Source organism: Thamnophis elegans, chromosome 12 (assembly GCF_009769535.1).
Source record: "Thamnophis elegans isolate rThaEle1 chromosome 12, rThaEle1.pri, whole genome shotgun sequence".
NCBI classification, from domain to species: domain Eukaryota; kingdom Metazoa; phylum Chordata; class Lepidosauria; order Squamata; family Colubridae; genus Thamnophis; species Thamnophis elegans.
Genome location: NC_045552.1, coordinates 55,108,447 through 55,133,555, shown reverse-complemented (window position 1 = coordinate 55,133,555; position 25,109 = coordinate 55,108,447). Strand labels below are relative to the sequence as shown.

Here is a 25,109-nt window from a genome sequence, read left to right as displayed (position 1 = left end):
CAGAGGGATATAATCAACATTGTGTGAATTGTTAGTGCCACTTTATAACGTCTTGAGGTATTGTGTCCAGTTTTGGTCTTCACGATATAAAAAAAAATGTTGAGACTCTGAAAAGAGTGCAGAGAAGAGCCACTGAGAGGATTAGGGGACTGGAGGCTAAAACATATGAAGAATGATTGTGGCGATTGGATGGTGATGTTAGTTGCAAAATCACGTCCAACGCATCGCAGCCTTCCTCCTGGTCTTCCTGTCCTCTACCATCCTCTGGAGTCCATTTAAGCTCACACCAACTGCTTTGTTGATTCCATCCAGCCACCTGATTCTCTGCCGTCCCCTTCCATCGTTCCTTGCATTAGGCTCTTCTCCAGTGGGTCCTTCCTTCTCATTAGGTGGCCAAAGTCTTTTGAGTTCCCTCTTCAGGATCTGGCCTTCTAAAGAGCAGTCAGGGTTCATCTCCTGTAGGACTGACCAGTTAGATCGCCTTGCAGTCCAAGGGACTCGCAGGAGTCTCCTCCAGCACCAGAGTTCAAAAGGATTTGGTATGTCTAGCTCAGGGGTGTCCAAACTTGGGAACTTTTAAGGCTTGTGGACTTCAACTCCCAGAATTCTGGGAGTTGAAGTCCACAAGTCTTAAAAGTTCCCAAGTTGGACACCCCTGAGCTAGTTTAATTAAAAGGTGGAGGGTTTTTTTGGGGTGGTGGTGGTGTCAACCGGTGTCGCAAAGCAGTAACGGATGGAAGCCAGTGGAAGAAAGAGGCAACCTGGACATTTCCTGACAAGGAGACCAATCCAGCAGGAGGCCGGAAGAGGAGGCAGAGGCAGCGCTTGCCTGCACGGGGCCGCTCTAGGCGCGCTCTCGCTGGCGGGGGGGGGGAAGGAAGGCGGGTTCCGCTTCCGGCAGTGGGGCTGGCAGGACAGCCGCGGCAGCGATGTCGGACTCGGAGAGCGAGGAGGAGGCGGGGGGCGGCGGCGGGGGGCGGCGGGCGGCCCCCTTCTCGCTGGCCGGCTTCCTCTTCGGGAACATCAACGAGCAGGGCCAGCTGGAGGGCGAGGGGCTGCTGGACCAGGTGGGCGCCGGCGGGGAGGGCGCGTCCCCCGGCTGGGCTGCGGGCGGGCACGGAGCGCAGCCCAACCGGCCTCTCTAACCCGCCTTCCCGTAGGAGTCCAAGAACCACCTGGCCGGGCTCGGGGCGCTGGGACTGGGCAGCCTCATCACGGAGATCACCGCCAGCGAAGACGACGCCCCCGAGGCCGACGGAGCGCAGCTGGACGAGGAGGGTGAGGCTGCGCCCCGCCGGGGGGCTTCGTGGGACCCCCTCCCTCCCCCTCCTGCCTGCGTGCTCCGGGGCCCACCGGCGCCCCCCCCTCTGGGGAGGGGCATCCTCAGCCTTCGCCCCGTGCCCTCCTGGGGGCCGGGTGGGCTCTGGGGAGATCGGCTGTCCCATCCCCCGGTACTGCAGGCAAGAGGGGCTGCTCAGCAAGCGGCTGGCTCTTGCGCAAGAGGCTGATGGGCAAAAGGGTCCTTTGGGTCCAGACCGGCCTTCCTGGGGTGTCCTTAACAGGGCTTTCCCGGGGAATGCACAGTGGGAGTGCGGGGAGAACGGCAGGCTCTTGTTCTTCGTGTGAAAGTGTCCTTCCAGAGCGTGCAGGGCAGGGGAGGCCTAGTGGCCCCTTCCAACCTGTGGCTTCTTCCCCCCCACCTCTCCCTCTCCCCTGACAGGCTGGGTGAAGAGCACGGAGGATGCTGTGGATTATTCTGATATCACCGAGGTGGCTGAAGATGACAGCCGCAGATACCGGCAGGCCATGGGCAACCTGCACCCCGTCCGGAGAGCAGGTGGTTGAGGGCAACAATTTCTTCTTCTTGGGTCACAGAACTTTTAGGGTTGTGGGAAGGCAACGGAGGGGCGATCCAGTGACTTCCGTTGTTCTTCTCAGATGATAACGAGGATGACTATGATGCCGACTCCGAAGACCTGGATGCCAAGTTGATGCCTCCCCCTCCCCCTCCACCAGGGCCACTGAAGAAGGAAGATGAAAAGGAGGCCGAAGCCTCTGGTGCGTATGTCCTTTGGGGCAGTCGGAGAGGGGGAGAGACCGGGCAGTCCAGTTAGGGGGCCTGGGTGTCTCGGAGGAAGCACCCTCTGAAGCTCAGGTATTCATTTGGCGACATGAGCCTAGCAGGGTTGGTGAGGAAAGACCTTGCAAGCTGCAACGTACAAAGGTTCGCTTAAGGTTTGCGTGTTTATCTGGCCAGGGCTGAAGAGTTTAAAATCCCTTTTTCCCCTAAAAACTTGGAAATGAAAAACGTTTTACTTATGTTTTAACTGAAGGAGTTAAATGACAATTATGCTGTGAAATAGATTAACAACGATACAAAACTGATACATCGATGAATTGAATACTTTAGACTTTTTTGTTTTAAAATGGATAAAGATAACAATGATTTTATGTATACTTGATAGAGGATTGGTGATATAATGTATAACCCTAAGAATATATTACAAGGATATCTTGTTGTTGATAAATAATTTTAATAAGGGAATAACTAAAAATTGGCATATATATGTAGTGACTATTTAGAATATTTTGTTTATAAATGAAGGAATAAGATCTGTTTGAATGTATGATGTACAAGGACAATAATGAGCATAAGCATACCCAATGGTTGATTGGTGGAATTATGCATAATTGAAAATAGTGACATACAAATATAAATGGTTGGTAATTTTTTTTCATATTGGGATTTGTGATTATATAAAGGTATACTGTTATCAAATAGACAATTAAGAATGTAGGGGAATTAGGTTTATTGGGAAAACAATAATACTAATTGTAATTGAACATATACTGTACAATGAAAGTGAGATATTTAGTTATACTAGATGAAAAATCTGTGATGGTAAATGTTATTCGAGAACATGGATGTAACAACACTTGTAACCAAACGACATGCTGTATGTGATGATGGGGTTTTTTTGTGTGTTTTTTGTTTTTCTTTTGTGTGTGTGTGTTGTTTAATAAAAATAAAAATTTATATTTAAAAAAAATAAAATCCCTTTTCCCCCCACCTACTGTTGTGAATCCCCTTTCAGGGTTCTCCCCTGCCCCGTGGATCCCCACAATGTTAGACTCCGCTTGCTGCATGTGTGGCTGTGGCTCTTTTGGTCCTGGGGGGGCCTTGCCAAGCAGGGTTCCCTTTTGGCTGAGACGGCTGTTCCCTTCTTTTTAAAAAAATATATATTTTTATTCTTTTTAAACAAAACAACACATACAAAACAAAGCAAGAGAAGAAAAAAGAACAACTTTCCTCTGTTTCATCAACATGTTGTTTGGTTACAAGTTTTCGTGCATCAATTCTTAAGCTCAGGATTAACATCACTTGTTTACATTAAACATAACTGTCATTGAGCTTTATGTATTCATATTACCATTAATATTCTTTCATTTGTAACAAACCTTATTTCCTTAAATTCATAATTATCAAATAACAGCGAGTCTTTAAAGTATTATAGTGTCACCTATCTCTAAGGAGAAAGAGTAAAGAAAAGAACAAAGAATTCCCATTAATTTATAATATACATTCATATTTTTTTTAAAAGATTTGTATTAACAAACATGTAAAATACACACACACAAAAATTAGACCTACACCACATTTATACAATACAATGCGAGCAGGAACTTCCTGTTTTTTACCTTAGCAATCATCAATCGATATCGCTCACATTATATTACTTCCCCTTCTATCGTATTTCATTTAGATTTCACCATTCTTAACCCTCTTATTTTACTCAAAACTATTATTTTTGAGTGTTGTTAAATTCTTTCATTGATTTTTGTTTCTTTCCTCCATCCACCTATATCATTTATCCCATATCCGGTAGAATTCTGATTCTTCTTTTCCCTATATTTCTTTCGTTAATTTATCCATTTTGGCACAGTCCGTAATCTTTTTTATTATTTCATCTTCATTTGGGGTTAGTCTATTTTTCCATTTCTGGGCAAAGGCAATCCTTGGCGCTGTAAGTATATGTATTATTAAATATTGGATTTCTTTTTTGTATTTCACCGACATAATTCCTAATAGAAAAACTTCAGGTTTCCAATCTATTTTAACCCTTGTTATTACCTCCAGCCAATTTTTAATCCTTTTCCAAAAAATTTTTGCCTCCTCACAGGTCCACCATAAATTCATATTTTCAATTGACCATAATATCACCAATCATGGTTGGCTGTTCCCTTCTTAGGGCCAGAAGAGGGGGACGGTATCATCTTGCCCTCCATCATTGCCCCTTCCTCCGCCGCTTTGGAGAAAATGGATTTCAGCAGCTCTTCCGACTCGGAATCGGAGACGGGATCCCAGGACTCCAGGAAGGCCGAATTGAAGGAAGGGACGCTCACCCTGCCTCTGGCCGGGATCATGCAGCAGGATGCCACCAAGCAGCTGCCCAGCGTGACCGCCCTGTTCCCTGAGTTCCGGCCTGGAAAGGTAGAGCCGGAGGCTGAGCCCCCCGGGGTGGGGAGCCTGGAGGGCAGGCAAGCCGTTTGCAGACCTTCCTTGCTGCTATGACAAGCTCGAACCTTTGGGCCTCTGGTTCCGGTCGCCTGGGTCATCCTGCTATGGCTGGGAAGTGCCCAGTTGGCTCCTTTTCCTTAAGATTCCCCATGTGGCCCCAAAGGATTCTGAAAGGCATCTAGAAAAGGCCGAGGAGATTTTCTTCTGCTCCAGCCTAGCTCTTTCGTGAAGCCAGTCTAGGCAGCGAGAGGCACCTGCCATTGTTGTAGAAAGAACAGGACACGTAAGCCAGCTCTTCAGGGAAGAAATAGTTTATATGCGCAAGTTCAGAGACAAAAGCCTGAACAATGAGTGACAGGCAGGAAATCCCTTATATAGTTTATCACGTTCAGATAAAGCCATCTGTCAGTTTTGGAAACACCCCTCAAGATTCGCCCTTGAGTTACAGCATTATTATGTCTACAGGAAGTTATAATACATAGTTAGCTAACGGAGCAGAGTAGCTCGTATTTTGAGGAAGTTAAATGTGTCTTCCAGACAGTCAAGCCAGCAAATACATTAAAATAGAGACACTGCTTCAGCAGGTTTCATGTGTCTCTAACCCGTGTCTAACCGCGCCATGTCCTAAAAGCAAACCTTTGCAATTTCTATATATGAACGGTTAAAGCTTAATATCATGAGACCCTAGTTTGGTTCAGCCTTGAGGCCTACCTTGGTTCAGCCTGCTACCTCACCGTTATCTCAGTAAAAGCAGAATAGATCAGGGCAGAGCAACTGGGGAAGACTCTGGCTGACACCACCACGGGTCTTTTTCTTCCAGGCTCTGGCAACCAGCGTGGGGCTTCCACCCTTCCCCTCCACCCACAATCTGCCAGCCGACAATCTCCCCTTTGTGTCTTTCCGACAGCTGAAATGTTGGAAGTCAATTTCTTGCCAGTTCCACCCACCCACCCATCCATCTCTCTCTCTCTCTCTTTCCCTCTCTCTCTTTCCCTCTCTCTCTTTCTCTCTCAGGTGCTTCGATTTCTACGCCTCTTCGGCCCTGGGAAGAACGTCCCGTCCGTCTGGCGAAGTGCCCGGCGAAAGCGCAGGAAGAAACACCGGGAGGCAGTTCCCGAAGCACAACTCCCGGAGGGGGAAGCCAACGCCGAGCCGGGCTTGGAAGGCAGATCCCCCTGGGAGTACGAATTTGCCCCTCCCCCTCCCCCCGAGCAGTGTCTGTCAGACGATGAGGTGGGTCTGTGGAAACGGAGAGGGCATTCTGGTTCCCTGGGGAGAAGGGGGGGCATTCTGGCTGCCCGAGAACGTGCCCGCTGGCACCCTGACCCTGAACTCATCTTGACACCCACCTATCCTTCAGATCACCATGATGGCTCCTGTGGAGTCCAAGTTCTCCCAGGCGACGGGAGATGCGGACAAAGTAGCTGACACCAGGCCCAAAGTGTCAGAATGGCGCTACGGTCCCGCCCAGCTCTGGTACGACATGTTGGGCATCCCTGAAGATGGCAGCGGCTTCGACTATGGCTTCAAACTGAAGGATGACCAGGAGGAAGAGGAGGTGAGTTGCGAAGAAGAGCTGTGCCTCTCTGGCGGCCAGGAGGTTGAGTCGGTGGCCCGGTGAGCCCTTTATTTTCACTCGGTAGAGCTCAGCGGCCGAGAAGGATGAGCTGCTGGCGGATGAACACTTCCTGATGGTGACGCAGCTGCAGTGGGAGGATGATGTGATCTGGAATGGAGAGGACATCAAGCACAAAGGGACCAAGACCCAGCGAGCCAGCCTAGCAGGCTGGCTGCCTTCCAGCATGACTAGGAACGCCACTGCCTACAACGCCCAGCAAGGTACGCCGGCCTTTTTCCTGCCTGCGCTCGGCTCTGCTGCTTCCGCGTCTGCTGATGGCTTCCCTTCTTCTCTCGGCAGGGCTGAACCGAAGCGGCTCCCTGCTCAACTTGCCTGTTCCTCTGGTGCAGAAGCCCAGCGTGGCAGGGGTCCTGAGCATTGCTAAGGGCAAAGAGAAGCAGCTGCCTGAACAGCAAGGTAAGGGGGAGGGGGTGTCTCACGACAGGAGAGGCTCTAGAGATCCGCAGAAGGAAGCGGACGAGCGAAGATATGCAAGCAGAGCCTCTTCCCCAATCATCCCTGCCTTCGTTGAGTACTTTGGTTAATCGGCTGTTGAAAAAACACCTTTGGGACAACCATGACCTGGATGACTGAGAGTCTACACAGACAAGTGGCTGTTAAGCGGTTTAGCCGGATAGTGACAGTCTGACCATTCAAACCCCCGAATGGTCAGACTGTCACTATCCGGCTAAACCACTTAACAGAAGAATACATACAGAAGAATTTGGGCAGTGATCAGTCAATAGGGGTCTGATCCTCCCATTGCCCCTCTTTTTCTTTCCCCCATTCTGCTGTGCCCCATAAATGTTGCTTGTCTGAAATGTGGGCAGGTGAGGCAGAAATACCTGCTTTTTTTTTTCTCTTAACTCCCAGAGCGCCGCGTTGCCCTGTGCCTGGAACGCCGCAGTCTCTTTTCTGCAGAGGTCCTAGTGCTTCCTGGGAGGGAGAAATTTGCCAGCATCCCGCTGCCTGGAGTTTACTTTCACACTTTGTTTCCCCCCGGCAGGCCTGGATGAAGACAAGCCGTGGTTCTCCATTTTCCCCATTGACAATGAAGAGCTGGTGTACGGCCGCTGGGAGGACAACATCATCTGGGATGACCACGCGATGGGCAGGGTCTTGATGCCCCCGGTCCTGACCCTGGATCCCAACGATGAAAATATCATCCTAGGTAGCATCTACAAAAGTCACTGTCAGAATTGGGATAATGTCAGCGTTCCAAATATCATGCAGAATTAAATCAGAGTCCAAGGCAGAGCTATCCTTAAAGCTCCAATTTAATAAGACAGACACGTTGGTACATCTTGGGAAATCCCAATTCTGAAAACTTCCTGGGATTCCACCCAGTTCATGATCTTATCCCCACCCCTATAAATCCATCACATGGTCCAATCTTCTTCGGCCATGCTGGCATCTCCACCCAGCTGGTTCCGGTCAGGTGCAGAGGTGCGGAGACAGAAGATGACCTTGGGCTTCTAGAAAAGAATGACAACAACACATTCCACAATTCTACTCCTTTCTATTCCCCCCTCCCAACTACTACACTAATGAAACAGCATAATGAAATATTAGAAAGTGTGGCAGGCCAAAGATCCTAAAAGGAACATAACTACAGACCTGCCCGTCACTTTCTTGTCATCAGGCCGTGTGTGTGTGCGCGCGCGCGTGCGTGCTGCTTTCTGGGATCTGGTTTCCTAAAGCGGAGAGTGAGTAAACTGAGATGGGAGGCAGCCAGAGTTAGTATTCAGCAGATTCTGACAGATTCTGGAGAACCGGTAGTGGAAATTTTGAGTAGTTCGGGGAACCGGTAAATACCACCTCTGATTGGCCCCGCCCCCATCTATCTATTCTCTGCCTCCTGAGTCCCAGGTGATTGGGAGAAAATGGGGATTTTGCAGTATCCTCCTCCTGGAGTGGGGTGGGAATGGGGATTTTTACAGAATCCTTCCCCTGCCACGCCCACCAAGCCTTGCCTACAGAAACAGGAGTAAAAAAAAATTGAATCGCGCCACTGGAGGCTGCTTCTTGGTCATCTTCCCAGAACGTTGTTTTAGTTAACCTGAATCCCTCAAAGGATTCTGGGAACTGGGGCCAAGGGACAAGTCAGGTTCTTAACAGAATTCTTGGAGCGAATGCCAAGGTTCCTTGGTGGGGCTGCGACAGTTAAACTGTCTCCATATCTTTTCTGTAAGAAAAATCTCCTCTTCAAGCAAGTTCTTGCGAACTGGGCTGATCTGGCAGGTGGCTGATTCTTAGCTTCGGGACTTCGGGGGGTCTCTTGTGGAAATTTGGTTCGTCAAATTTTGCCTACTTCCACATACCTCCCAACGGCTGATAAGATCTCACAGGGTGGGCCTCCTTCAGATGCCGTCAGCCAGTCAGTGCCGGCTGGCGGGCCCCCGGAGAAGAGCCTTCTCTGTGGCTGCTCCAACCCCCAGAGGTCCGGACCTTGCCCACTCTCATGGCCTTCAGGAAGGCTGTTAAAACCTGGCTCTTCCGGCAGGCCTGGGGCTGTTGACCTTATTGAAAGGCCCAGCCCCGACTAGAACGAATGTGTGTTGTGAATTTTAAATTATTTTTTATTTTATTTTTTTCCTTTTTTTTTCTTTCACTTTGTAAGCCACCCAGAGTCCTGCGGGATTGGGCGGCCTATAAATTTAATAAATTTAATAAATAAATTTAATAAATACATAAATTTAATAAATAAATAAATTTAATAAATAAATTTAATAAATAAATTTAATAAATAAATTTAATAAATAAATAAATTTAATAAATTTAATAAATAAATAAATTTAATAAATAAATTTAATAAATAAATTTAATAAATAAATTTAATAAATTTATAAATAAATTTATAAACAAATAAATAAATTTAATAAAGAAATTTAATAAATAAATAAATTTAATAAAGAAATTTAATAAATAAATTTAATAAATAAAGAAATTTAATAAATAAATTTAATAAATAAAGAAATTTAATAAATAAAGAAATTTAATAAATAAAGAAATTTAATAAATAAATAAATTTAATAAATAAATAAATTTAATAAATAAATAAATTTAATAAATAAATTTAATAAATTAATAAATTTAATAAATAAATTTAATAAATAAATAAATTTAATTAATAAATTTAATAAATTTAATAAATAAATAAATAAATTTAATAAATAAATAAATTTAATAAATAAATTTAATAAATAAATAAATTTAATAAAGAAATATATTGGGAAGAGTCTTTCAGGTCCCGTTTTCTCCCTGTTTTCTCCTCCTAGAAATCCCCGATGAAAAGGAAGAGATGACTCTCAATTCCCCTTCCAAGGAGAACAAGAAAGAGTCTTCTTTGAAGAAAAGCCGGATCCTCTTGGGCAAAACGGGAGTGATTAAGGAAGAGCCCCAACAGGTTGGAGGGGGGCTCCGTTTCCTCTGGACTGGAGAAGAAATAGAGCAGGGGAGGAAATTCTGATGGAGAGAGAGAGATTTATTTTTGCCCCTGTCTTTCCACTGCAGAATATGTCTCAGCCGGAAGTGAAGGATCCCTGGAATCTCTCCAATGATGAGTTCTACTACCCCAAGCAGCAGGGCCTCCGTGGCACCTTTGGCGGCAACATTATCCAGGTGGGAACCCGTGGCTTTGCACCATAGGTTATGCAGTCCAGTTATTTGCCTGGTTGTACCAAAGCGCCTTCTTCTTGGGCCCAATACAAGCCTAGCTTTCTGCCAAGGCTTCGCCTGCGGGCACCAGGGACTCCGCTTCCGTAACGTGCCCGCAAGATTGGCTTGCCGAACCTGAGGCAACCAGAGCAGCTTCGTCCCCTCTCCCCGTGCGGAGCGGGGAGCCTTCCCTTAGCTGAGGGTGTTAAACGGGGGCCCCAGCTGTTGTTCGGGACATGCCAAAATCGCGCCTCTCTCTCTGGTCTGGTTCACAGCATTCGATTCCTGCGGTGGAGCTGCGCCAGCCCTTCTTCCCCACCCACATGGGCCCCATGAAGCTGCGGCAATTCCACCGGCCTCCCTGGAAGAAGTACTCCTTTGGCACCTTGTCGCAGCCCGGGCCCCACTCGGTGCAGCCATTGCTGAAGCACATCAAGAAGAAAGCCAAGGTAAGGGCCCCGTCTCGGCAGCTCCGCCCAGGACTGTGATTCATCTCGAGGCAGAGATTCTCCCTCTGCCCCTGTTATTGTGGTCCACAGATCTGGACAGTGAGGAGGTTGGGGAGGAACATGGGCCAGTCCTGGAGTCTGGGGAAGGCTCAGATGAGGGCTCTGTGTCGGAGGCAGAGAGGGGGCCAGGGCCGTATGCCAGTTATCAGCTGCCTTCAGAGTCAGACATGAGTGAGGCAGACGAACAGCTGGAGCCTGTTCCCAGTGTGCGCATATGCAGAACTGCCAGGAGAAGGGAAGAGCTAAAGAACAGGGGTCAACTTGGGAGTAAGGCCACAAGTGGACGGTGAATGGCCCCGCCCAGAGGAAATAAAAAAGGAGCGACAGGGGAGTGGAGTTTGCAGGAGACAATTAATTCGCTTAATTGGTTCCTGACTCTCCGAGATTCCTTGCCAAGTTCTGCAGATCTCGGCCTGGCAGCTCTCCAAGCCAGAGAAGGTCTGTGACTGTAAATCCTCCCTTGAAAGACTTTGCTGGATGGGAATGAGCAGAATTCACAATCAATTAATAAAAGGAGTTATTGTTGGGACAAGGAGTTTGCTTCAGGCTCTCGGGAAGCCTGCTGAGACTTATGCATGCGTATTGTGTGTTCCTCGACCCTCCTTGTGTTGCAACCCAGATGAGAGAGCAGGAGCGCCAGGCCTCTGGGGGTGGGGAGATGTTCTTCATGCGCACCCCTCAAGACCTCACGGGCAAAGATGGCGACCTCATCCTGGCCGAGTACAGTGAGGAAAATGCCCCCTTGATGATGCAGGTTGGCATGGCCACCAAGATCAAGAACTACTACAAGCGGGTGAGTTCAGGGCTTGGGCTGCCAGAGCCAGACTTCCCCCGAGGAAGCCCTCGCTCAGTCTGCCTTCTTGCTCCTGGCAGAAACCGGGCAAGGATCCAGGAGCCCCGGATTGCAAGTACGGAGAGACGGTCTACTGCCACACTTCCCCGTTCCTGGGCTCCCTCCATCCTGGCCAGCTCCTCCAGGTGAGGCCTCTGGACGGACGTGCCGTTTCAAACACCAGCCAGTTCCCCTGTTTTTGCAGTGGCACTAAGACGGGCGTTCTTCGGGGGCTGACTCTCGTGCTGTGGGAAGGAAGCAGAGGGATTTCTAGTTCTTTAAGGAGAGACGGGCTTAGGCCAGGCGAGGATTTGTGGACTCACCCACTTGCTCAATTCTGGTGTCTGTGTGTGTGTGAGAGAGAGAGAGAGGGAGAGAGAGAGAGAGAGAGAGAGAGAGAGAGAAGCAGGCACCGTATTTTTCAGAGTATAAGACGCACCAGAGTATAAGATGCACCAAGGTTTTGAAGAGGCAAATAAAAATAAGTTTGTGCACTGCTCTGCAAACCTCCCAAAAATGGCCAATGAAAATGGGCCCGTTTCCCCCCCCCAAAAGGCATGAATAGCCTTTAGGAGACTTGCAGATTGTTACTGGGTGGGTGGGCCCCCAAAAACGAGCAAAAAACGGCCCATTTTTGTAACAAAAGGGCATGGATAGCCTTTAGGAAGCTTATAGAGTGTTCCTGGGGGCTTGGGGGGGGGGTAACATTGAGCAAAAAATGGCCCTTTTTCGCTCATTTCTGCCCTCCCCAGCCCCCAGGATCACTCTGAAATAGCAATAGCAATAGCAGTTAGACTTATATACCGCTTCATAGGGCTTTCAGCCCTCTAAGCGGTTTACAGAGTCAGCATATTGACCCCAACAACAATCCGGGTCCTCTTAAAGCCTCCTAAAGGCTATGCACGGCCATTTTGGTGAAGAGGGCGGGATTTCAGGAGGCAAAAAATGCTGTATTTAGTGTATAAGACGCACCCAGATTTTCAGCCTCTTTTTTGAGGGAAAAGGGTGCATCTTATACTCTGAAAAATACGGTAGCTGGGAAGTGCTACAAATACTACATCAGTGTGCAAAGCCTAAGGATGCTTGATTGAAATAGGAGTCCCTGATGAGAGCACAGTGTGCTCAAATGAACAATTCCTTTACAAAGACCAGCCCAATGAAGCTAAGGAGCCTGGGAGCTTTTGAGTTCCTCCTTCGCAGGACACTAAAGGAGGAAAAGCCGGTGGTCCTGGAGCCAGCCGGTTGCAGAGATTGGCTGTTCTGGGTGGCTTGAGCCGTTCCTTTCGTTTGCCAGGCGTTTGAAAATAATCTCTTCCGGGCGCCCATCTACCTCCACAAGATGCTTGAAACAGACTTCCTAATTATCCGGACGCGGCAGGGCTACTACATCCGGGAGCTGGTGGATATCTTTGTGGTGGGCCAGGAGTGTCCTCTCTTTGAAGTCCCTGGCCCCAACTCCAAACGAGCCAATACGCACATCCGAGACTTCTTGCAGGTTTGTTGCTGGGGGAGGGAGGAAGAGAGACAGAGAGAGGGAGGAAGAGAGAGGGGGAGAGGGAGGGAAAGAGAGAGAGGGAGGGAGACAAGGAGGGAGGGAGAGATAGGTAGACATAGGGAGGGAGGGACAGGGAGGGACAGGGAGGGAGAGAGAAGGAGGGAGGAAAAGATAGGGAGGTAGACAGAGAGAGAGGGGGGAGAGAGGGAGGGAAACAGAAGGAGGGAGATGGGAGGGAGACAGAGGGAAGGAGAGAGGGAGAGAGACGGAGGGAGGGAAACAAGGAGGGAGGGAGGGAGAGATAGGGAGGTAGACAGGGGAAGACGGAAGGAGAGAGAGGGAGGGAAACAGAGAGAAAGGGAAACAAGAAGGGAGGGAGGGAAACGAGGGAGACAGAGAAGGAGTGAGACAGAGGGAAGGAGGGAGAGAGAGAGACGGAGGGAGGGAGGGAAACAGAGGGACGGAGACAGAAGGAGGGAGGGAGAGATAGGGAGGTAGACAGAGGGGGAGACGCAGGGAGAGAGAGGGAGGGAAACAGGGATGGAGGGAGGGAAATAGAAGGAGGGTGACAGAGAGGGAGGGAGGGAGACAGAGGGAAGGAGGGAGGGAGAGGCAGAGAAACAGAGGGAGGGAGGGAAAGGGAGGGAGAGAGAGATGGGGGGGAGACAGAGGGAGAGAGAGAGGGAAAGAGAGAGGGAGACCAACTGCTAGACCTCCTCGCTTTTTGGAGAAGTGGAAAAAATGCCACGGGCGTCTGCCTGCGACTCATACGCAGCTGTTAAAGAACAGCTGGCAAACGGACTGCTGCTTTTGAGCAGATTGGCGAGTGGCTGGCTTTCAGGAATGGCTCGTAGTTTTGGAGCTACGACTGAGTTCTCCCTTGGCTCGTGTGGGTACTGGGACCCCCCCCCCACCCTGTGTGGAAGGAGGGGGTGTGCGGGAGCAGGCATGGGAGGGAAAGGCCCCTTCCGAGGATCGTCCTGCACCTGCAGTCTGAGCATCTGGCTACTTCGCGGACCTCCCTGCTAGGTTTTCATCTACCGCCTCTTCTGGAAGAGCCGAGACCGACCCCGCAGAATCCGCATGGAGGATATCAAGAAGGCGTTTCCTTCCCACTCCGAGAGCAGCATCCGGAAGCGGCTGAAGCTCTGCGCAGATTTCAAGCGCACCGGTAGGCAAGGATGGTTCGGAGGCAGGCATGCGGCTGCCCCGCCACTCATCTCTCCTGGCCAGGCTCACGGGGGGGCTGTTGCTTCCTCAGGGCTGGACTCCAACTGGTGGGTCCTGAAACCCGACTTCCGGCTGCCAACCGAGGAGGAAATCCGAGCGATGGTGTCTCCGGAGCAGTGCTGTGCCTATTACAGCATGATTTCCGCTGAGCAGCGCCTGAAGGTGAGTTCGTTCAGGGATCCGGGAGATATCGCCGTCAGCTGGCTTCAGGCATCCTTTTAACCTTCCCTGGGATTTGCTGGTTTCGCTTACTTTGGTGTCTGTACTGGCCAATTTACAGTTTTTTTGTTTAAAAGTTTTTATTTTCCATTTTTTCATTTTCATACACTCACATATATACTGTGCATAGCCGGTGCTACACAACATTAAACAATAATTGCAGCAATTCCTCTTGTCAACAATACCCCAAAAAATACAAACCCAATATCAGCAATAGTTAGACTTATATACCGCTTCATAGGGCTTTCAGCCCTCTCTAAGCGGTTTACAGAGTCAGCCTATTGCCCCCAACAACAATCTGGGTCCTCATTTTACCCACCTCGGAAGGATGGAAGGCTGAGTCAACCTTGAGCCTGGTGGGATTTGAACAGCTGAACTGCTGAACTGCAGTCAGCTGAAATAGCCTGCAGTGCTGCATTTAACCACTGCGCCACCTTGGCTCCTCCACTCTCCATACACCTCTTTCTTCCACCCCCCTCCAACTTTCTATCTTCCCTCCATCATCCCCCTCTACCCTACTTCCCCTCCCCCTCTACCACTCCTCTCTCCCGATCCACTCCCTCCCTTCCTTCTCACCCATCCTCTCCCCCGTCCCTCTCTACCCGTCTTTCTTCTAACTCACTCCTCCTCCCCTTGGTGTATTTCCACTATATGTCAGTGTACTTAACTTATCCTATTTTTACAGAGAAATTATAGAAAAACAGTATACATGTGAAGTCACATTACATTGAAATCTAACCTAGTATATATCCCTCCCTCCCCCCCGACTTCCCAACCCTCCACCTCCCTCCCCCCACCCGACTTCCCAGCGCCCGTACATGGTATAGATTTTTAACAAACACAGTCTAAAATATATTGAGAAAGAAAAAAAATATATAAAAAAAGATTAATAACATCTCTACATTGATCTTAGCTTCTTCTTGCTAAACTAACTTTAAACAGTTTAAACCATTCCTGATCTTAAGCATAGGCTATCTGGAATTTCTTAGTCCCGTATTTGTTTTGTATATAGTCAATCCATTTTTTCCAGTCCCGTTTATATCTCTCATTTGAATGATCTTTAAGATATGCCGATATTTTAGCCATCTCGGCTAAATTTGTAAATTTCAATGTCCATTCTTGAGTTGTAGGGCCCATTTACAGTTTAATGTTACGTGCGAGTCTGTATTGTCTCCCTCTCCCCCCCCCCCCAATCAAACCATGATTTCACAAATCATGGTTCAGTATGTTCTCAGCAAGTTGGAGAAGAGAGAAGCCTCCCTCTGCTTCTTGGGTCTCTGGCTGTGGGGAGGGGGAGAAGCAGCACAGATCCCCTGGGCTCTTCTAGGAGAGCTGAAAAAGGGGGCTGAGAGTAGGTCGGTTGGCCTGCCTGCTGTCGGCCCCTTTGGGGAGACAAGGCACCCCACAGGGGAGGGGAGGGCAGGCTCAGGTGTGGGGCGTCCTGGAGCTGCAGCCCCTTGTGCCCTCGATGGACCTCGGAGACTTAAGAAGGGTCTGGGTCTCTTTCTCAGGATGCAGGTTACGGAGAGAAATCCTTTTTTGCCCCCGAGGAAGAGAACGAGGAGGATTTCCAGATGAAGATCGATGACGAGGTATAGAGCAGAGGACAGCCGGGGTCCCTGAGGGGCCACTTGTTCTCTTGCAGAGGGAGGAAGGGAGTCCTTCCTCCCTCTGCAACGCCCAGCCTCTCTCCCCCGTGTCTCTTCCGTTCAGGTGCGCACGGCTCCCTGGAACACCACCCGGGCTTTCATTGCAGCCATGAAAGGGAAATGCCTCCTCGAGGTCACCGGGGTAGCAGACCCAACAGGGTGTGGCGAAGGCTTCTCCTACGTCAAGATCCCGAACAAGCCGACACAGCAGAAGGTAAGTGGAGGACCCAGGTGGCCGCAGGGGCCTGCCCTGCCACCAGGACTCTCTAGGGCTGGCAATCGTCCAGGACCAGCTGCTCCATTTGGCCCGCAGAAGAGGCCTGGGGTACTTCCTGGCCAGATCCTGAAGCTGCTGGGTGCCAACTTGATAATAGGCACGGAAATGCTTTACAAACATACAGGGAGCCTCACACTAGGGGGGTTCTGGTGTGGGGCCAAGCCTGGAGCCATGGAAAGAAAGGGCTGAGATGTGGATGGACGGTCCTCGCTCTTTTTCCAGCAGGACGACAAGGAGCCACAACCGGTGAAGAAGACGGTCACAGGGACAGACGCCGACCTCCGGCGCTTATCCCTGAAAAACGCCAAGCAACTCCTGCGCAAGTTTGGAGTCCCCGAAGAGGAGGTGGGTGCGGGCAGGGAGCTGGCTCCTCTGGGCTGAGCCTTCCCGGGGCCCTCTGCAGCCAATGACTGTCCTTCCTCAGATCAAGAAGCTTTCCCGCTGGGAAGTGATCGACGTCGTGCGGACAATGTCCACCGAGCAGGCTCGCTCAGGCGAGGGTCCCATGAGTAAGTTTGCCCGAGGGTCCCGCTTCTCTGTGGCAGAGCACCAGGAGCGGTACAAGGAGGAATGCCAGCGCATTTTTGACTTGCAGAACAAGTGAGTAGTCCTCGGCGAGGAACTGGCTGGGACCTCCCTGCTTCCTAGGGCAACTTTCCGTATGGCAGAGCCATTTTGGCGCTGCAGGCAGCTCCCTCCCAATGAACCCCTGAGTCCTTCCTCAGCATCTCTGTGGGGTTAGCTCAGGGCAGGGGTCGGCAATCTGTGGTTCTGGAGCCGCATGTGGCTCTTTCATCCCTCTGCTGCGGCTCCCAGTCGCCGGTCGCCTCCAGAGTTGATAGGGCTTTCGGTTAGGACAGGTAGAGGAAAAAGGACGCCGTGCTAGGAGGAGACTCTATGGTGGTAGTGGTGGGAACCAGACTTCCAGTCGGCAGAAGAAAAAGGATGCCGTGCTAGGAGGAGACTCTATGGTGGGGGAACCGGACTTCCAGTCAGCTGCAGAATTGAATGGGGGGCTTCCGGTTAGGATATTTGTGGCTCTTTGAGTGTTTTAAGGTTGCCGACCCCGGCTCAGGGAAACGGCTTCCACTCGCCACCACAGCTGCAGAATTCCTTTCCCGTGGGTAAATTGAGGGATTAATGGAAAGATACACAGATACTTGAGGCAGTTGGGAACAATTCTTAAGAGGGTGGGGATTATGGGAGGTCGCTTTGCGCTCTGCACTATGGGAGGGGGGCATGTTTTTAGTGAGGGTTTTCAGCACATGACTTTCCCTGAACTAAGAGGAGGGTGGGGACCCCGACTCCTACAGTGTTGGGCAGGAGTGAATTTGGGGTGGGGGGGTGGGGGAGTGAGAGTCTCTGCCTTCTATTGCTTCTGCATCTGCCCTCGGCTCCCTGGGAGCTTTGGTGGCTAAAGATTTTCCGCTTCAGAGTCCTGGAGTCCACCGAGATCCTGTCGACGGACACAGACAGCAGCTCCGCCGAAGACAGCGACTTCGAGGAGATGGGGAAGAACATCGAGAACATGCTCCAGAACAAGAAGACCAGCTCCCAGTTGTCCCGGGAGAGGGAAGAGCAGGAACGGAAGGAGCTGCAGCGCATGTTGATGGGGGAAGACGGCGACAAGGACCGGTCCAAGAAGGACCGGAGGGACAAGAAAGGGGCGGGTGAGGATTTGGCCCACGCGGGGCGGGAGGGAGGCCTCAAGAGGAGACTTGGGGGTGGGGGGTGTCTCTCGTGCCAAAGGCTAAGGAAGGGGCTTCCTGGCTCAGGCCAAGGGAGTGTCCGCAGAAAGCCCGCAGGATCTAGGGCAGTGTTTCTCAACCTTGGCGATTTTAAGTCCTGTGGACTTCAACTCCCAGAATTGGCTGGAGGATTCTGGGAGTTGAAGTCCACAGGACTTAAAGTCGCCAAGGTTGAGAAACACTGCCCTAGAGGCAAGAGTGCTTGCAAAACACAGGCAGAGAGGCTTTAGAAACGGTTGTAGTTGTGGCCATCGATGGGAGGATTTCGCCAGCAATAAGAGGGGATGCTGTCCCATTGGGGGTGGGGCTGAGAGCATTGCCTTTGGGCTGATGTCCCTCGCCTGGGTTAAATGACATACTGGCCACTCGGGGTCCCTTGCAGTTCGCCCTTCTGCGCTAGGAGGGTGGCGAAGTCACCCTTTCGACTCCTCTCCCCCGGCAGTTCCCACTCCTGGCAACATGGGGGGTTGTCATAAAGACGACGACACGGCCTCCGTGACCAGCCTCAACTCCTCGGCCACTGGGCGCCGCTTGAAAATCTATCGCACTTTCCGTGACGAGGACGGGAAGGAGTACGTGAGGTGTGAGACGGTCCGTAAAGCCTCAGTCATCGACGCCTACAGCCGGATCAGGACCACCAAAGATGACGAGTTCATGTAAGGTCCTCGGGAGGGGCCGGGCCTTTCAGGGGAGCCTGCTGTCAAGTTTCCTAACGATGCCGTAATTGATTCATAATAATCAAGCCAATGTTTTAATACAAAAACCAGTGATTAATAGTTTCATTAGGCAAGATTTGTTCACAGTCAAATCTTTGCTTTGTTTTATTTGCTTTACCCCTGTTCCTTCCCTCCCTTCAGTCTGTGTCATAAATCACGTTACCCACTAGATACACCCTTCCCAACCCGGCAGCAGTAATCTGAGATCCCATTCCAGCCGACAGTATGCGTGGAATGCACTCCCATTGATTCAATCCCCATGACAACATGGCGAGTTGACACCTGCAGATCTCTGGCGAAGGGTACCAGATGTTCTGATGGGAATGTTTATTTCAAACATTTCCACTCTGAGGCAGCCATTTTGGAAAAAAGAGGCACTCAGAATAGATGGATTGAAGCCAGGGCCCTTCAGGGCAGATATCTTGATAGAATCAAGATCCTGTGAAGTGTTAATACCACTTTATAAGGCCTTGGTAAGGCCACACTTGGAATACGGCATCCAGTTTTGGTTGCCACGATGTAGAAAAGATGTGGAGACTTTAGAAAGAGTGCAGAGAAGAGCTACAAAGAAGATTAGGGAACTGGAGGCTAAAACATGAAGAACGGTTACAGGAACTGGGTATGTCTAGTTTAATGAAAAAAAGGACCAGGGGAGACATGATAGCAGTGTTCCAGTATCTCAGGGACTGCCACAAAGAAGAGGGAGTCAAACTATTGTCCAAGGCACCTGAGGGCAGAACAAGAAGCAATGGGTGGAAACTAATCAAGGAGAGAAGCAACTTAGAACTAAGGAGAAATTTCCTGACAGTGAGAACAATTAACCAGAAGTTGTGGATGCCCCAACACTGGAAGTCTTTAAGAAGATAACCATTTGTCTGAAACGGTTTAGGGTTTCCTGCCTAGGCAAGGGGTTGGACTAGAAGACCTCCAAGGTCCCTTCCAACTCTGCTATTGTATTGTATCGTATGTCAACAGGCAGCAGGCTCTAATGCCAAAAAGGGCCAGGGAGAAAGAAGTGCTGGAACTGAAGCCTGGGAGGGGGTGGGGTGTCAGAAGGGTGACCAGACCTGCCCCATTCGCAGGGGAGGTTTCTGTGCATGCCATGCCTTGAGAATGCTGCCAGGCTGAGCTTCAGGCCCCCTCCAGCTCTGCCAGGCTCTTGACCACCCAACCAAAAACCAAGCAGGGCCCAAATGCTGCCAGGAGACCTCCTCTCTTGTGCCCGTATGCTTTTGCAAAGGGTGCTGGAGCCCGTGCCCAGGGTGTGTGTGTGTGTGTGTGTGACTGCTTCCTGCGGACGTGCGCCAGGGACCAGCCTGGGCTGAAGGCGGCCTTCTTTTGCCCTTCCAGCCGGAAGTTTGCGCTCTTTGATGAGCAGCACCGGGAGGAGATGAGGAAGGAGAGGCGCCGGATCCAAGAGCAGTTACGGCGGCTCAAGCGGAACCAGGAGAAGGAGAAGCTGAAGGGCCCCCCAGAGAAAAAGCCCAGGAAGATGAAGGAGCGACCGGACCTGAAGGTGAGCGGGGCGGGGGGGGGGGGGGGCTCAAGGACCAAGCCTGGCCCTTGTCTTGTGGGCCGCTTCTGCTGCCCCCCTTTCATCACCCAGGCTCTCAGTTGCTCTGTTGGGTTGTCAGGGGGGGGGGACAACCCAGCTCAGCCTTCAGCTCTCCCTGGGGCAGGGGTGTCCAAACTTGGGAACTTTAAGACTTGTGGACTTCAACTCCCAGAATTCCCCAGCCAGCATGGGAGTTGAAGTCCACAGGTCTTAAAGTTCCCAAGTTTGTAGACCTCTGATGTAAATGGAGAAATTGCAGAGGAAGGGATTACAAGAGAGTAAGTTATGCTGGCTGGGGAATTCTGGGAGTTGAAGTCCACCAGTCTTAAAAGTTGCCAAGTTTGAAGACATCTGATCTAAATGGAGAGATTATAGAGGGAAGGGATTACAAGAGATTAAGTTCTGATGTCTGAGGAATTCTGGGAGTTGAAGTCCACCAGTCTTAAAGTTCCCAAGTTTGAAGATCTCTGATGTAAGTGGAGAGATTATAGAGGGAAGGGATTACAAGAGAGTAAGTTATGCTGGCTGGGGAATTCTGGGAGTTGAAGTCCACAAGTCTTAAAAGTTGCCAAGTTTGAAGACATCTGATCTAAATGGAGAGATTATAGAGGGAAGGGATTACAAGAGATTAAGTTCTGCTGGCTGGGGAATTCTGGGAGTTGAAGTCCACCAGTCTTAAAGTTGCCAAGTTTGAAGACCTCTGATGTAAGTGGAGAGATTGCAGAGGAAGGGATTACAAGAGAGTAAATTCTGCTGTCTGGGGAATTCTGGGAGTTGAAGTCCACAAGTCTTAAAAGTTGCCAAGTTTGAAGACATCTGATCTAAATGGAGAGATTATAGAGGGAAGGGATTACAAGAGAGTAAGTTATGCTGCCTGGGGAATTCTGGAAGTTGAAGTCCACAAGTCTTAAAGTTCCCAAGTTTGGACACCCCTGGCCTGGGTTGTTGTTGTGACTCTTGTGGGGGGGGGGGGGTTTCCCTTCGGTCACATCCAACAAGCTTCCTCCTCAGGACATAGCCTTTCCGCTAATGATGGGGGGGGGACACCTTGGGGGTCAAGGTTTGCATCTTACTTGGTCTGCCCTGCCTCCCTCCCTCCGTAGCCCTGACACGGGAGGGCCGCCTGTTCCTTTTCTTGCAGTTGAAGTGTGGGGCCTGTGGGGCCATTGGGCACATGAGGACCAACAAGTTCTGCCCTCTGTACTACCAAACCAACGCTCCCCCCTCCAACCCGGTGGCCATGACGGAGGAGCAGGAAGAGGAACTGGAGAAGACCGTCATCCCCAACGACAACGAGGAGCTGATCAAAGTGGAGGGGACCAAGATCGTCTTGGGGAAGCAGCTGATTGAGAGGTGAGAGGGGTTTTTTTTTTGGGGGGGGGGAAGAAGGCGCCCAGCATCATGGCTGAAGGAGGCGGGATTTGCAGGGTCCGGGCTCCTGTTGGCTGCCAAGGATCACGGCACTCAGCGGAGGTGGGCGGGCTGAGTCCTCCCAGAGGGCGGAGCTGCAGCGACTCTCACTCTCCGCATCTCTTCACAGCGCTGACGAGGTTCGCAGGAAGTCCTTAGTCCTCAAGTTCCCCAAACAGCAGCTTCCCCCCAAAAAGAAGCGGCGGGTTGGGACCACGGTGCACTGTGACTACTTAAACGTAAGCCCTTCTGACTGCCTTCGGTTTCTACCCGCCTTGACCTTACAGTATGGTATCTCCTAACTATGTAAATATTTAACTTTGATTTACAGCATTCCCCCCCCCCCAAGAAATGCACATTGCATCAACAGAAGGGAATATTTGTTGCTCAGGGTTGAACTGTGGGGGTCCTTGGCGGTTTTTCTTGCAGACGTTTCATTACCAAACTAGGTAACGTCATCAGTGAGTCCCTTGAATCCCCTGGGGATCTTGCAGCACGGATGTGGTTACCTAGTTTGGTAATGCAACGTCTGCAACAAAACCACCAAGCTCATTGCGATTTTGCAGATTCACTTGTAGCGTGGAGTAAGTAGTGAGTGTGAAATCATAACGCGCAGAAGGAAGGGCTGAGTTCCAAGTAAAGCTGAATCCTTGCGGTGTAGCAAAGGAGCAAAGTCGGATCAGGAAATTAGAGCAGCCGTTTCTCGGGCTCTTGCAAAGTCTGCAGCCCCCGTTGATGGTCTCGCTTCCCGTCTTGTTTCAGCGGCCCCACAAGTCCATCCACCGGCGACGCACTGACCCCATGGTGACCTTGTCTTCCGTCCTGGAAAGCATCATCAACGAGATGCGGGATCTCCCCAATGTAGGTGCTTGGATTGTGGGAGGCAGATTCTGCTCTGAGCGGGAGAGTTTCATGAAGCTGAATCTCCTTGTCTTGGGCCGCCGGGATCTCTCTGGAATAGGGTGGCTTAAATCGTTAAGAGATTAAAATAAGCCTAAAGCGCACAAAAAACAACGTGCCAAATTTCTTACCGAATATTTAAATTCTAATTCAACAGCCTATAAAAAGTTTAAACTGTTAAGAAGGTACGTCGGAATAGATGAGGGTCTTAACTGTGGTTATTAGTGTGGTCAAGCTGGGTCTCCTGGTATCCCATGGGGCTTGGCTGGTGGCTTGGAAGAGCGCAGGGCCTGTTGGGGGAAGGTATGATGTTTGGCGGGCCCAGAACAAACGCTCATCTTTTCCTGTTTCCTTCCCCCACCCCCACCCCCAGACGTACCCCTTTCACCAGCCTGTGAATGGGAAGGTGGTGAAAGATTACTATAAGATCATTACCAAACCGATGGACCTGCAGACCCTCCGTGAGAACGTCCGCAAGCGACTTTACCCATCTCGCGAAGAGTTTCGGGAACACCTGGAGCTGATTGTGAAGAACAGCGCTACCTACAACGGTTTCTGCCCCCTTTTTTCCCCCCCTTAACCTTTACTTACTGGTCCAAGGCAAGGAAGGGTCTGGGGGCAGCAGCTTGGCGTTTTTCTGTGATTTCTGAGCGGGTGGAGAATGGCAGCGAAACGAGGATTTGAGAATTAACTCACCTGGGTGTCAGATACCAAAAGCTTCCCTTCCGGAAATTGCTGTTTCTTGGCCTTTAAATCTGCTGAAGCTTCTCTCATCCTCTCTCTTCCCTGGTGTGATTTTGCCATCAGGGTTGTTGAAATCCTTCCCTTCCTTTTCCTGGAGCAATTTTGGGGTAGCCACCTGGCAGCCTTGAACTAGCAGTCCCCAAATTAAAGCAGATTAGGTGGCTGAAACAAGAGCTGCTCGGTTGTTCATTGATTCTGCTCTTCCGGAAGCTTTGTAGGGAAGGGGATTGGGCTTAATCTCTGTGACCCCCACATGGGAAGAAGCATCCATGCTCTCAGCTCTCGAGCCTCAGAGCCATCAATATTTCTTGCTATCAGTGGAGTAGGAATATCTGTTTTTTATTATAGTTTTCTTTCCGGTTCAATAAGACACTCACAAAGGAAGACTTGCTGTTTAGCTATTGATTTTTCAAATTTCCTTTTGTTTCTACTATTATGAATATGCTAAACATTATTGCTATCCATGACAATACTATAAACGTAACCAAAGTGAGGATGGTGGGGGCACTGGAAGCTTGCCTCAGTCTTATCTCTGCTTTATATTTGCAGGGCCAAAGCACTCCTTGACCCAGATTTCTCAGTCAATGTTGGACCTCTGTGACCAGAAACTGAAAGAGGCAAGTCTCGCGTGAAGGGAGAAAGGATGAATCTCTGAGCTGAGGCTTTAATTAAGCTTCATAATGCTGTTACTAAAGAGCTGATAAGCTTCAAGGAAGGCACTTGTAGATCACAGAAAGCCTGGGCACATTTGCTGCTTGCTGCCTCTAGGTCAAAGTGCCCACCTGGTGAAGTCTGGGCAAAGAGCTCAGCGTAGTGGGGGGCAAGCCTTGGGATTCCTGTTGGAGATCTGGGGGCACAGACATGGCATACGGAATGCTCCAACTTGATCTTGAAGCCAGCAAATTTTAATGCCATGCATTTTTTTTCCCAATTTAAAAGTATTCCCACAATTAAAAAGGAAAAGTGTACTGTGTGTCATTGAGACAGCGTTAAAAAAAAATTAGCTTTTGTGGGCATGGAAAAATCAGCCAAATTTTCTGGAAAATTTGAGGCTCCCGTAATGAGTGGGAGGCTTCAGTGCTTGAAAAAACCTACCGGTTGAAAAGCTATAGTGGAATAAGAAAAATTGGAAGTCTTGATGGTAAAATGGCCCAGGGTACCTGCGAGACCACCTACTGCCACCGGTAGCCTCCCACCGTCCAGTGCGATCCCACAGAGTTGACCTCCTCAGGGTGCCGTCGGCCAGACAGTGTCGGCTAGCGACCCCCAGGGGGAGAGCCTTCTCTGTGGGAGCCCCTTCCCTCTGGAATGAGCTGCCCCCGGAGCTTCGCATAATCCCCGACCTCTAGTCCTTTCGACGCGCCCTAAAAAGTTGGCTTTTCCAGCAAGCCGGCCTGGCCTGAACAAAACAAGTCAAATTATTCATCATTGTTAATTTTAATCGATTTTTTTAAAAAAAATGTTATTGTCAAATCTAATTGCGTTTGTTTGGGATATTCTATTTAATTTCTTTTTAACTTTTGTATTATGTGTTTCTTTTAATGTTGTACGCCACCCTGAGTCCTTGGGAGAAGGGCGGCATATAAATCTAATAAACCAAACCTAAAATACTTTACAAAAAGTGAAGCTGGGATTGGTTCCAGGGATGTTGGTCTCCATAACTCTTGCCTTCCTGAACCTCCATGTCATTTCAGAGAGAGGAAAAATTGGCTCGTTTGGAGAAGGCCATAAATCCCCTCCTGGATGATGACGACCAAGTAGCCTTCTCCTTTATTCTGGACAACATTGTCACCCAAAAGATGAAGGTGGTTCCTGATGTAAGTGTGCCTGTGGCAGGAGGAAGGGTGGGGCGCTTGGGAGATGTCGGGACGCAGAACCCCTGCTTCCCAGGAGACCCACTTTGGCTTCAGCGTTTTTCTCCTGAGCTGCGCTTGAGCAATGCTTCATGGGCAGCTAGGGAAAAAAAAACCATTCTTGCCCTGGAGCTTTCCTCCTCCCTCCCTTTAGGTGAGATGAGCACAGCAGGAATTA

The 25,109-nt window shown here is 50.0% G+C and overlaps 1 protein-coding gene across 2 annotated transcripts in view; it reads left to right on the top strand.

Moving 5' to 3' along the window:
• Positions 1 to 897: 897 nt before the first annotated feature.
• Positions 898 to 25,109, top strand: part of TAF1 (TATA-box binding protein associated factor 1) — a 30,777-nt gene continuing 6,565 nt past the window's right edge. For both annotated transcript variants that reach the window (XM_032227973.1, XM_032227972.1), the window contains exons 1-31: positions 898 to 1,067; positions 1,161 to 1,278; positions 1,721 to 1,837; positions 1,939 to 2,058; positions 4,251 to 4,492; positions 5,534 to 5,752; positions 5,880 to 6,077; positions 6,163 to 6,358; positions 6,438 to 6,554; positions 7,144 to 7,308; positions 9,416 to 9,543; positions 9,651 to 9,758; positions 10,070 to 10,243; positions 10,923 to 11,096; positions 11,177 to 11,281; positions 12,430 to 12,630; positions 13,660 to 13,801; positions 13,892 to 14,022; positions 15,591 to 15,671; positions 15,793 to 15,942; positions 16,228 to 16,350; positions 16,430 to 16,605; positions 17,440 to 17,675; positions 18,196 to 18,409; positions 19,820 to 19,985; positions 21,166 to 21,377; positions 21,565 to 21,673; positions 22,197 to 22,295; positions 22,708 to 22,885; positions 23,628 to 23,695; positions 24,773 to 24,895. In XM_032227973.1, coding sequence (XP_032083864.1) covers positions 930 to 1,067; positions 1,161 to 1,278; positions 1,721 to 1,837; positions 1,939 to 2,058; positions 4,251 to 4,492; positions 5,534 to 5,752; positions 5,880 to 6,077; positions 6,163 to 6,358; positions 6,438 to 6,554; positions 7,144 to 7,308; positions 9,416 to 9,543; positions 9,651 to 9,758; positions 10,070 to 10,243; positions 10,923 to 11,096; positions 11,177 to 11,281; positions 12,430 to 12,630; positions 13,660 to 13,801; positions 13,892 to 14,022; positions 15,591 to 15,671; positions 15,793 to 15,942; positions 16,228 to 16,350; positions 16,430 to 16,605; positions 17,440 to 17,675; positions 18,196 to 18,409; positions 19,820 to 19,985; positions 21,166 to 21,377; positions 21,565 to 21,673; positions 22,197 to 22,295; positions 22,708 to 22,885; positions 23,628 to 23,695; positions 24,773 to 24,895 — 4,728 coding nt within the window. In that variant the 5' untranslated portion in view covers positions 898 to 929. The remainder of the gene's footprint in view (positions 1,068 to 1,160; positions 1,279 to 1,720; positions 1,838 to 1,938; positions 2,059 to 4,250; positions 4,493 to 5,533; positions 5,753 to 5,879; positions 6,078 to 6,162; positions 6,359 to 6,437; positions 6,555 to 7,143; positions 7,309 to 9,415; positions 9,544 to 9,650; positions 9,759 to 10,069; positions 10,244 to 10,922; positions 11,097 to 11,176; positions 11,282 to 12,429; positions 12,631 to 13,659; positions 13,802 to 13,891; positions 14,023 to 15,590; positions 15,672 to 15,792; positions 15,943 to 16,227; positions 16,351 to 16,429; positions 16,606 to 17,439; positions 17,676 to 18,195; positions 18,410 to 19,819; positions 19,986 to 21,165; positions 21,378 to 21,564; positions 21,674 to 22,196; positions 22,296 to 22,707; positions 22,886 to 23,627; positions 23,696 to 24,772; positions 24,896 to 25,109) is intronic.